Source organism: Mastomys coucha, unplaced genomic scaffold (genome assembly GCF_008632895.1).
Source record: "Mastomys coucha isolate ucsf_1 unplaced genomic scaffold, UCSF_Mcou_1 pScaffold22, whole genome shotgun sequence".
Classification (NCBI taxonomy): domain Eukaryota; kingdom Metazoa; phylum Chordata; class Mammalia; order Rodentia; family Muridae; genus Mastomys; species Mastomys coucha.
This window is the reverse complement of record NW_022196905.1, coordinates 24,996,785-25,009,766: the sequence shown is the minus strand read 5'-3', so window position 1 is coordinate 25,009,766 and position 12,982 is coordinate 24,996,785. Positions and strand designations below refer to the sequence as shown.

The window sequence follows — 12,982 nt, the reverse complement described above, 5'->3', positions numbered from 1 at the left end:
AACACTGTTCGGCATGCAAGTAGCCCACAGCCTCGTTATCATTTGCTGAAGACTACTCTTTCCTAATCTAATGATCTTGGCCATTTTGCTAGAAATCAACTGACCATCAATTTATAGGTACATTTTTAAGTTGTGAAGTCTATTGTTCTGAATGTCAACTTTTTGTTTGTTTGTTTGTTTTTTGAGACAGGGTTTCTCTGTGTAGCCTTGGCTGTCCTGGAACTCACTCTGTAGACCAGGCTGGCCTCGAACTCAGAACTCAGAAATCCGCCTGCCTCTGCCTCCCAAGTGCTGGGATTAAAGGCATACGCCACCACCGCCCGGCCTGAATGTCTATTTTTATGACACTCTTACAATAACTTTTTTCTGTAGTTTAATTTAAAGCCAATCTTTGCCTAAGCTATGATGCAAAACAAGACTCAGGTCTTAAGAGTTATTGTAACTAAGAGTTACAATATGTCCTCCTCAGGAGTACTTGATGACAACCGTTCACTGATGAACAGCTTTGAGACTTCCATAAAAATCAACTGTGTGCCATTTCTTTAGCAAGACCCTCTAGGCCAATGAGGTAAGAGTGGGTATTACTGTCTGCTCATGACCCTAGTCAGGAAGCACGGGGGTTACCTCACAACTGAGTAGGGTGTTAGCTATAGGTGTTCTTGAAATAGATACTCTTAATTACAGCCTGGCTCTATAGTGCATGCTTATAATCCAACACTTGGGCAGGAAAGGCAGAAGAACCAAGAGTATCAAGTTCAGCTGGACTAAAGGAGACCCTCTCTACACACACACACACACACACACACACACACACACACACACACACACACACACACGTTTGTTGTATTTTGAAACATGGTCCCACTATGTAGCTGTGATGGACCTATAACTCACTATATAGATCAGGCTGGCCTGGCCTGAAACTCACAGAGATCCATCTACCTCTGCCTCCCAAAGTGCTGGGATTAAAGTTATGCATCACCAAGCCCAGTCATTGTGGGTGATTCTTAAGGCTAGGTACACTTTTATGGAAATAGTAAGTGAAGATCTGAGATATTTACAGACCTTGATGTTCATTTGTGAATCAATCATAATATGAGGGCTGTCATATGATAATAATCCCACCATTTCTTCTATACTTACTAGTTTGCACTCACTAATCACAAATGTTTATCTTCTCAGTGCTCCGTCATCACTGGGAGTGGAGTGGGGTGCTCTTACTTTAGTTAATAAGATGCATTTGTTACTATCATTATCTGAAGCTTAAAGTATGCCAGATTTAGGCCATGGGACCCCTTTCAAGGCGGCTTTGTCCATTTGATGAATCTGTACTGAGCTTTCTGTCCTACACAAGGCATTATGAACACATCTTGTGCTGTGAGCACAGTGTGGGCAATTTCCCCACAGAGCTGCTTTCTGGTGGAGACCCGAGTGCTGCCTACACTCCCCGGTATCAGTGTAAGTGTGTGCACACACAGCCATTGCACATTTATTTAGCTTTACTACCTACCTGTCTATAATCAAAGCCACGACATCCTCCAATGCTATCTGGACTTCCTGTCAGGTTCCCTGGCTTCCACCTCTGCACTTCCCTTTTCCAGTAGCCAGAGTACACTGGCTCTGAAACAGTCATTATACACTCAGCCAACCACATGGCCACGGGGTCCAATTGCCTTGCTTACTCTCCTGCCTCACATGAGCAGGGTACCCTTCTTTCTTGGGCTTAACTAATGGCTTTTAGACCAAATTGTTTGAGGAAAGAGGGAGGGATCTTCTGTATAATACAAAATAGCACTACTGAACCTTAGTGGTTGGGAAATACAGTTCAGGTAAAGAAAAGAGGAAGAAAAGAACATTTGGAGAAGAGGTAAGGCATGGCAGTTTGCCACAGAAGGGAGCCTCTGCCTTGGCTCGACTCTATGGAGTCACTACATCCTTGATCATAACAGACAAGGGCGGAGCAGAGGCTCCCGGGGACCCCTCTCCCCATCTTTACATGGAATGCTAGCTGAGCTCCAACTCCCCAGCCTACTCTTCCCATGTAACTTGACACGTGGGCTGCTCTAATTTATCATTATCTTTTCTATAGTTGTACACCACAGAGCTGGTACCTTGAATCTCTGACTCCGACAAAAGCTGATACAGGTTTGTATGGTGAGCTTGTTGGATGTTTTACTGGTGCCCGTGAGAGGAGGTGGGTTTCCATGATCCTTGTAGCAGCCAAGGTTTCCAGGCACTAGAGACAAACAAAACAAAAGAATTTCACAACATCTGGCTGGGAAACACTAAGAAGGAAATGCAGTCTGTGCCAGGTGTGCTCTGCCCACAGTGTTTACACCCCGAGGTACAACACAGGCAAATGACAACAACAAGCTCTAAAACAGACCCTCTGGTACTGTTCTCTGCCAGACGCTACACGGTCTGCAAGAAAGAAAGTGTGGCCTGCAGATCCCCAGTTTACTTTATCCGTGTTGGTAGATTTTAGTACAGAAGAGAAGCAGGAGCAATATCTTAAGATAGAGCAGGTGGCTCTGCTTCTGCCTCATAGCACCCATCTTGTAGTAATCCACCAAAATGACAGACACAGAGGGAAAGAGCAGGGGAACCCTGGCAGGAAACCGGAGCTATTCCTTTGACCATATACATGCAAATCTGCAAGAAGACTGATACTCTAGACATCAAGGGAATGAACACTGTTCAAAAAGTTAAGTGTTACCACAGCAAAATCGGAAGTGTCTTTAACATCACTCAGCATACCATACGCATCACTATAAACAAGCAGGGGAGGGCAGGCTTCTTGCCAAGAGAAGTAATGTGCACACGGAACATATTAAGCGAGAGCCTGGGCAGTTTCCTGAAACTGGTGATGGAAAAACCTATAGGAAAAAGGGTGCCAAGGAGAAGGCCCGTTTGATCAACAGAGCACTGGCTGGCTCTGCTGGAGGAGCACGCCTCATGCAAACTAATGGGAAGGAGCCTGGGCTGCTGGAGCTGTTCCTTATGCATTCATAGCTTAATGTGCAAAAAAAAAAAAAAAGGCCTAGATTATTAAAAAAAAAAAAAAAAAGCCCAGTGTCTCATGTGTTAAAGGTGCTTGCTTGATGATCTCAGTTTGATCTCTGGAACTCACATGGTGGAGAGAACCAACTCCTAAAAGCTGTTTTTTGGCCTTCACGTGTATGCTGTGACGTGTGCTGCCCCCTCCCATTTCCCACCCCCCCAAAAAAGAGTAGTGAAGCGATCAGATTTAAATGGTTCCAGGCAACTTGGGGAGCTTGAGAGGAAAGCACAGGCTCACAGCCTCAGGATTTGAGGTTAAAGCAGGAGTGGTAAATTTGAGGCCAATCTGGGCTACACAATGCATTTGGATTTGTTTAAAAAGCAAATAAACAAACAAACAAACAAACAAACAAGCAAAGGGGCTGGAGAGAAAGCTCCATGGATGAGAACACTGGCTCCTCTCCCAGAGGACACAGTTCTCCCAGCTTCTAGAACTGTGGCTCAGGACATTTCTGTAACTCCAATTCCAGGAGATCCAGATGCCCTCTTCTGGCCTCTGCAGACATCACATATGCACATGGTATACATACACACATGCAGGCACACACAGAGACACATAAAATAAAAATATCTTTAAAAAAACAAACAAAATCATCCCAAACACCCCAAGGGAACCCGTCAGCTTAGCACAGAGCATATACATGTTTTCTGTGGAATCAGCCTAAACGCCTGTCAACAAATGAATGATTAAAAAGTGTGATACAATGACAACTGAGTTTTATTCAACCATAAAGAAAAAAATTGGGGCTGGAGCAATGGCTCAGAGGTTAAGAGCATTGACTGCTCTTCCAGAGGTCCTGAGTTCTATTCCCAGCAACCATATGGTGGTTCACAACCATCTATAATGGGATCCAATGTCCTCTCTGGTATGACTGAAGAGCTACAGTCTACTCATATACATTAAATAAATAAATAAATAAATCTTTTAAAACATTGTTTAAAAGAGAAAAAGAAAAAAATTATAGCTGGGCATGGTGTTGCATATCTTCAATTCTATCATTCAGTAGTCAGAGGCAAGTGGATCTCTGTGAATTCAAGGCCAGCCTGTATACATAGTGAGTTATTCCAGGATAGCCAGGGCTACCTAGTGAGGCTCTCACACAAATAAACAAACAAAAGAAGAAAATTATTCAGCTGCACATATAAAGGCACATATAAAGGTTGTGATAGTGTGCACAGCCCTGTGCAAACTCAAGCTAGACCAGACCCCAGCATGGAAGGCCAAGGTGGGCGTGAGGTCCCACCCCAGCTGAGGAGTCATTGGAACTGACAGCCACTGTAAGAGGGAGGGTCAGTTTTCCTTAAGAGGGCTGCCCTGATAGGCTGAACACTGGTGGAAGGCCACATGTCCATGAGTCTGTGGGCAGCACAAACTGGATTGATGGGAAGGAAAACAAGAGACAGAACACACAGAGAGTTGGAGGGAAGAAGGTAGACATGGGAGTCGGGGAAGGATTAAATACAGTTTAAAAATGCATTAAATCTTCACAGAACTAATAATAATAAAAAACAAAATTATATCATTTGCAAGAAAATGGAAGAGCCTGGGATGACCAATTAAGGAAAATAAGCCAAACTCAGAGAGATAAATATAACATTTCCCTCAAATGTGGAACCCTGAGTGGGTTTTTCAAGACAGGGTCTCTCTATGTAGTCCTGGCTGTCCTGGAACTTGCTCTGTAGACCAGGCTGGCTTTGAACTCACAAAGATCTGCCTGCCTCTGCCTCCCCAGTGCTAGGATTAAAGGCATGAGCAACAACTACCTTGCCACATTTTCTTTTTCAGACGGGGTCTCTTGCTAGTCAGGAACTCATCAAGTAGGCTAGGCTGGCTAATGACTCCCAGGGATCTGCCTTGCCAGAACTGGGATTAGATACACAGCCCACTATGGACAGCTTTTTAAAAAGGATTTGATTTTAACTGTATATATGTATGAGTGAGTTTATGCCTGCAGAGACCAGAGGGTTTTCAGTCCCTTAGAAGATTGGAAGTTACAAGTGACTGTGAGCCCCAGACACTGGTCTGGGAATTGAATCTAGGTCCTCTGCAAGAACAGAAAGTGATCCTAACTGTTGTCCCTCCAGCTCCAATGCCTGGCTTTTTTTTTTTTTTTTTTTTTTTTTTTTTAACTTTGGTTCTGGGAGATCAAACTCAGGTTCTATGATCAATCTCCACAGCCATTTATGTACATATGAATGATGTAAAAGGGACAATGGGGGAGACGGAAGCAGACTAGAGGGACACAGACACAGGAGGGAGTAATGAAGGGTGACCATGGCTGAAGTACGTGGTATGCTTGAGTCAAGTATTCAGAAGAACTGGAGTTGCAATGTCAGTATGAAGCCTGTAACTCTGTACCACAGTGAATGGGTTTCCCCACAGCCCTCTAGTGAATACCATGCTTTCCATATCACACTGAAATAAATGGCCACACCCCCATTGTCTCCCAGTGGTATTTGTTATCTCTCATTTTTCTGAAGGCTGGAAGAACCAAGCAGGTTTTAACCATACTTAGCAGAGCTGAACCATAAAGAGTTCTAAGAAGCAGCCATGCAGCCACATTGTTCAGTTACGGCCACACTGCCACCAGTCCCTCATCACATCTTCCCTCCATGGCTTCCGCTGACCTGTCTTAGGCCTCTGACTCATACCTTCCTGTAAATGCCCTTGTCTCACGAGTATAATCCAGGATAATCTCTCCTTCCCAAATCTTTACCCACACTTGCAAACTCTCTCTTGCCATTTAAGGTCACATTTTCATTACAAACTTGATCTTTGGAGGTCATTAGTTAGCCTACCTCAAGGAGTATGTCAGTGTTTTACAGCCACTTGGTAAGCTGTTTGTCCCAGGCAAGAGGAACAAATGTAGATATTGGTCCTAACTATGGTAAGTGGCTCTCACAGAGCCTCAGATCTGCTAAGGACTGAATGTTTGTATACACTGTGATGTCATAAGAAATACATTTGGTCTTTACCCACTTCCTGCCACCAAGTTTCCCAACCCTCAAGACTGGATGACTCCTTTCTAGTGAAGCACTCGTGGTGGGCCTCTGGCTAGCCGCACAGTGGGGGCTGGACACCAGAAAGACCAAGTCACAATTAATAACTTAGAGCTATGAGTCCCATTCCCCATCCTCTAGGGAAGAAAAAAGAGCTAGGGATGGAGTCAGTACTTGATTGTGACTACCTGGTGAAGCCTCTGAAAAACCCTAGAGACGGAGTTCAGAGAGTTTCTGGAGTGATTTACATATCCTGGCTGAGAAATGGCACACTCCACAGGGACAGATACTCTGGGGCTCAGATCCTCTTGGACCTCAAACATACGAACATCTTCAGCCTATTACATTCTTTCTGATACACCAGCAAAGGTGTCCCTCAAATTCTGAGAGTTATTACAGCAGCTCACCGAACCTGAGGTGGAAGTGTACTTTGTAGACAAGCCTCGAGACTCACAACCTGTGACTGGCATCTGAGTCAGGGTGTGTTCCTGTGCTGCTGAGTCTTAGCCCCCTGCTCTGATGCTGGGTATCCAGTCATGAAAGGTAATCCATCCTGTGAATGTGTAGAGAGTTGCAGGATTGGCTTCACCCATCTGTTGTCATAATAAAGTCTGTGAATGTATAGGAAAAAGATTGGTTTCCTTCCTTTCATATGTAGAAGTCTGAATAAACAGTGTGAATGGACTTGGAGGGGGGCCTCCGGGCAGTAATTAGATGAGATCAGGAAGAGCGAGCTCCCACAATGGGGTAAGAAGAGGAGAGCCCATTCTCTCTCTGCCCTGTGAGTACTCACCAGAAACACAGCCATCAAAGGGCCAGGAAGAGAGGCCATACCAGACACTGAATAGGATGAACTTCCAGCTTACTATGTCTATTAAGTCTGCTTGAGTCTGAGGAATTCTGTTTTAAAAAAAATCTCATACTACAGGGCATTTTAGCACTTTAATCCCAGCATTCAGGAGGCTGAATCAGGTGGATCTCTGTGAGTTCAAGGTCACCCTGGCCTTTAAAGCAAATTCCAGGCCACATAGGGCTATATAGTGAGACCCTGTCTCTCCCAATCCCCCTGTGTACCGAATAGAAAAAAAGGAAACATTGCCTAAACAGATCCAAGTCCCTAAAGGGTGTTTACACCCTTGGTGTTCACATCCTTTTTTGAAACAAGGTCTCAATATGTAGCCTAGGCAGGCATCAAGCTTTTGAGGATTACAAGTATACAAATAGACCATGTCAAAAGCCTATGGTAAAGCACAGACGGTGGGCAGGGCTCCAGCCAACAGCACACATAAAACTGCATTTTATTAAAAGCCCTGTGATCCGGACAGTGGCTCTTTCCCTTCCTGTCTTTAGAGGAGACATTCCAGCCCTGGCAACAGCTTGCCTGCAGCTTTATAAGAGACTTCAATGCACAAGATTAAGTTAGACTAGATTTTCTCACTCACAGGATGTATGACAATTACCATACCACTTTAAGCAACTAAATTTGGGGTAACCTTTTTCAAAGCAGTAAGTCACTAACACATGATACATTCCAAATCTGCTCATGGTTAACTCACAATAAGTCATGGACATGCTGATCTCTTAGAAATCTAGTGTTCAGTCTGTGTTTTGTTTTTGTTTTTATGTGCACTGGTGTGAGGATGTCAGATCCCCTGGACCTGGTATTACACCCAGTTGTGAGCTGTCATGTGGGTGGTGGGAATTGAACCTGGTGGGAATTAACTGCTGGGCCATCTCTCCAGTTCCCTCAATCCATGTTTAAAACTCAGGATTATTAGTTGAAGTTCTTTTCCAAGCATCCTACCATTTCTTCTAGAACCAATTCTAAAACCCTAACCTAAGAGACCAGAGAGTCTGGATAGTATTTTCCTTTCTGTTTTAAGATTGGAAAGAGCACGTCCTAGATTTCTGAGCTGTATTTGCACATCAGTTTTCCGAGCATATAAAAATATATACATGCACGTGTATGTACACATAGGAAACTTTCCTCCTTAAACCATCTGGCCACTTTTCTGCAGGAAGTCCCTCTGCTAATCTAATCTTCACATTTAAGTCATAAGGTTGTCTTGCTTCTGTTCCCATCACACGGAGCTCAGATGTAACAAATGTGGCTCTCCATACAAACTTTAAAATGAATCTTTTAAAAACAAAGCAAATCTCAAAGCAGCAAGTGTAAACAGGAGCTGGGGCAGGAGCGGCCCAGGCTTCAGCTGGGCTAGCCTGGGGATGTCTGAGGCTTAAACAGCTGCAGAGCCAAGCAGCTCCAGCCAGGGTGTATGATCCAAGCAGAGCTTGTTAGAGAGAACTTCTGTATGGAGACCAGAACATGCATTTAATAACTCTTAGTGAGAAGTACTTGTTCATGATCATCTTGGTCATTTACTCTGATTCTGTATCATTGATTCATCATGCTCACATAAGCATGATATATGTATTAGACTACACACAGCCCAAGGCACACAGTCATAAATACTAAGTTTGGACATAGCAAGGCTGTAGACTACATGAACACAGCTGGAACCTATAAGCTTTATTCACAAAGATTTGGTGAGGAAATTCAGGCAGCTTATGTCCCAGTGAGGTAGTGAGGTCCAACATGCACAAAGGGGTCATTAGGAATCAGGCTGCTCTCTGCTGCTCTGCTAATCCACCCTAACCTCAGTAGTTTAAGGTGATGTCCTTGCCCCACCCCCAAGCTTACTTTAAACTTGCCAAACTTCCCACTCTACATCTGTGTTGAGACTCTATGTTGCCAGTCCCCAGTTTTCTCTCTTTCTTAAATATTTTCTTCTCATAACCCCTTTTACACACATACACACACACACACACACACACACACACACACACACACACACCTCTTTCATATGACCCAGGGTATGAAGGTATATAAAATAGGGAACTAGGGAGATGGCTAAATCAGCAAAGTGTTTACTTGTACCTACAGGACCTGAGTTTGAATCTCAGAACACAAAAAATATCCATGTATACCCAGTGCTGGGGACCACTGAGGTTCCCTGGCTAGCCAGCTTGCTAATTAGCAAACTGCAGGTCACTGAGAGACCCTATCTCAAAAAACTTGTCAGGGGGTGGGAGCACACACCTCTGATCCCAGTACTTGAGAGGCAAAGGTAGGCAGATCTCTGTGAGTTCAAGGGCAGCCTGATCTACAGAGTTGAGTCCAGGATAGGCAGGACTACACAGAGAAACCCCATCTCAGAAATAAAGAGGGTGAAGAGAAGGTGGAAGAAGAGAAGGAAAGAGGATGAGGAGAAGGAAGGAAAGAAGGAAGGAAGGAGGAGGAGGAAGAGGTGGTGGTCAGTTAGGCTAGTCTGGCTGGCCGGTGAATCACAGTGATCTGCCTGACTTTGCTTCCCCCGTGTTGGGATCACAGGGACATGCCACCATGCCATTTTTACATGGCTTCTGGGAATCCCATGTTTTCATGGCAAATACTTTATGGACTGAGCTCTCTTCCTAGCATAATAGAATTTTTAAAAATGAAACTCAATCAACAACTCAAATAACATACAAAAAATCAAACATTCCAACATAATATAACTCAAAGATGTATTAATTTGATACATGCTAAGGAATGACAGCATTGAAACATTAAAAGCGTTAGGTTTTTTCAAAATTAAACCATTGAGTTTGCATAAGAACAGTGATTCTCAGCCTGTGGGTCAAGACCCCTTTTGGAGTCATATATCAGATATCCTGTACATCAGATATTTGCATTATGATTCATAATGCAAAATTACAGTTATAAAGTAGTAATGAAAATAATCTTATGGTTGTGGAACTGTAGTAAAGGGTCACAGCACTAAGGTTGAAAACCACTGCTTAAGGACTTGGTATGAGCCAGGCAATGGTGGCGCACGCCTTTGATCCCAGCGCTTGGGAGGCAGAGGCAGGCAGATTTCTGAGTTCAAGGCCAGTCTGGTCTACAGAGTGAGTTCTAGGACAGCCAGGGCTATACAGAAAAACCGAATCTTGGGGAAAAGAAACAAAATGAAAAAATAAAAAAGAACTTTTCGTGACTAGTAAAAGCACTGCGTTCACAGCACAGTTGTCTCCAATCTCAGCGGAGTTGCTTCAGGTAGCATCATCTATAAAGCCATGAGTGTGTTCAGAAACACTCATGACCCACTGTGGGTCATGACCCCTTTCGGAGCCATATATCAGATATCCTGCAATCAGATATTTGCATTATGATTCATAATGCAAAATTACAGTTAGGAAGGACAGTGGGGAGGCCACATGACGCCGCACAGCAAGAGCTGCCAGAGGTGCCTCAGACTCACCTCAGGCTTCATTCTGACTTAGTTTTAGCCACTGCACATTCGGACACCTTTTACCATGCCAAATCTTTCACGACCCCAAGATTCAGTTATGTGACCCATAGGGAATTGAGATCCCCAGTTTAAAAGCTCTGACTTTGAGTTGGTGAGACAGTAAGTAGGTAAAGCCCTTGCCTGCGTGCCTGACCACTTGTTCAATGTTCAAAACCCACATGGTGGGAGAATGGATTCTTACTGTTGTCCTCTGAACCCTATATGTGTGCCACGGGATAAATACATACATGCACATGCTCACCAACACAAGAAAGAAAGAAATCAGCAAATATAATGTTTTGTTTTGTTTTTTGAGACAGGGTTTCTCTATGTAACCCTGGCTGACCTGGAACTCACTCTGTAGACCAGGCTGGCCTTGAACTCAGAAATCCGCCTGCCTCTGCCTCCCAAGTGCTGGGATTAAAGGCATGCACCACCACTGCCTGGCAAGACACAGCTCTTTAAAAATTATATTTGCAGGCTGGGCAGTGGTGGTGCGCCCTTTAATCCCAGCACTTGGGAGGCAGAGGCAGGCGGATTTCTGAGTTCGAGGCCAGCCTGGTCTACAGAGTGAGTTCCAGGATAGCCAGGGCTACACAGAGAAACCCTGTCTTGAAAAACCAAAAAAACAAAAAACAAAAAAACAAAAAACAAAAAAACAAAAAAAACTATGTCTTAGGCCACTTCATTAAGATCCTGTTCTGTTTGTAGGCTTGTCTTACTTGAGAGTAGCACACTGTCACCACAGTCACCTTTACATACCAGGGAGAAGAAAGGTAGGTGTAGAGGCTGAGACGTGAACATCAGAGGCAAACTGATGAGTGATGATGTGGGGGTGGGTGGAAGGAGGACAAGAGGTGTGTGGGCCCTACATCTACCCTGCAAAGCTCTTGGCTGCCTCAGGATACAGCCTGGAGTTTCCTAGGTGGCCTGGCACCACCGTCCCCCCCGCCCCCTTTCCCATGCCCTCCTGGGTTCAGCAGCACAGCCTCGCCTCTGCTCCTTGGCCAAACTACATTGTGTTTATATGTGTCCAGCTTTACCTTGCTCCCTGGCCTTTGGATTGTTACACCTGCATTCCCTCTGCTTAGAAAAAAACTCTTCCCTACTTAAGATTTCAGTCTGAGCATCGTTTTCCCCAGAAGTCACAGGGGTCACTGTCCTCCCCACCTTTCCCAGGTGGAAAGTGAGCTGAATGGTCAAGCAGTCCAGTGCTACAGTAGTATGGCATTAGACTCCAAACATGGTCCCCTTGTCTCTCTCCCAAACAACCATGGAGGACACCGTAAGGGCAGCCCATCATCTTCCACACCCCACTATATCCCCTACAGATACTCTGTGACTCTGAAGGATAAAGAGCTGACATTTGAGTGAGTCCAAGAGGCCCCTTCCCGGCAGCTGTGAATGAACACAGCACCTGCTCGCCATGGCTGTCTTGTTATCTAGAAGCAGCATACGAGTTCCATACAGGTCAACTATACAACTTAAAAAAATGATAAGTTACTGCATGAAACCTTTCAAAAATGCACTAGATATTAAATTTAAGACTTGTTTTTGTTTGTTTGAGACAGAGCTTCACTGTGTAGCCTTGGCTGTCCTGGAACTTACTTTGTAGAGCAGGCTGGCCCAGAGAATGGTGCCTCTGCCTTTTAGTGCTCAGATTAAAGGCATGTGGATATTTGGGAGGACATGTCCACTCTAAACCAGATGCTGTGAAGGCTACTGGAACCTTGGAAACGACCCCTCAGAGAGGTCTGAAGGGGGCATTTCTTACTGTGGTTGTGCCTGTACTCTGGGCTGAGAAGAAAACTCTACAGCTTATTAGAGTTGTGCTACTAGGAAAAGGACAAATATTGAGCATGACCCTGCACAACTATTCACAGCAGAACTGAGTTCAGTCAGTTTGGGCTGCAGTGAGCTGTCTGGCTCTTCACTACCCATGCAGTCGTCTAGAAACCATCTGCTTGCTCACTCCCAGCTCTTGGCACTACCTGAAGACTCTCATCTGCCCACCCTATGCCCAGTGGCAACCAGCTTCGATACACTGGTGGCTGCTCCATCGTGGCCTGCATTGTGACCTTCCTTCCTCTGTCTCCCTTCTCAGTTCAGGGGATGAAATCCAGAGGCAAGTGCTCTAGCCCTGAGACACATCCCACCCCAGTGCAGCTTTGCCACGCTCAGGGCATCAGTAGTGGAATGAGGAACAATATGGGCCTCAGAGGGTTCTTGTGAGACGTGGGTAAAGTGCATCCATACCCCAAGGCTGGGCAGGACGATTTATGCTGAACCAAGAGCTGTTACCAGTCAATAGAGTAAGGCTTTCACTATTCACCACATAAACAAGAAGGACTTGCTGGGTAACAGAAAATTGCAATAGCATTGATTTAAAAGACAACATCAAAAGCAGCTACCTTAGAAATGGCTTTTTTTCCCGGATATTAAAATATTCATCTTACATCGGTGCTGCACAGTGTGCTTCACCAGGTCATCACACATGAACGCCATCTCTCCAGGGAGTCGGGAGAGAGGGCGGAGAACCATGAAGGTGAAGGGCTCTGCATAGGGACACAGTGGAGGCAAGATAGAGTTAG

General features: G+C 44.8%; 1 protein-coding gene across 3 annotated transcripts in view; it reads right to left on the bottom strand.

The window, feature by feature from the left end:
• Kremen1 (kringle containing transmembrane protein 1) overlaps positions 1-12,982 on the bottom strand; it is a 70,645-nt gene that overhangs the window by 20,965 nt on the left and 36,698 nt on the right. For all 3 annotated transcript variants that reach the window (XM_031339873.1, XM_031339872.1, XM_031339874.1), the window contains one exon: positions 2,112-2,236. In XM_031339873.1, the coding sequence (XP_031195733.1) occupies positions 2,112-2,236 (125 nt within the window). The remainder of the gene's footprint in view (positions 1-2,111; positions 2,237-12,982) is intronic.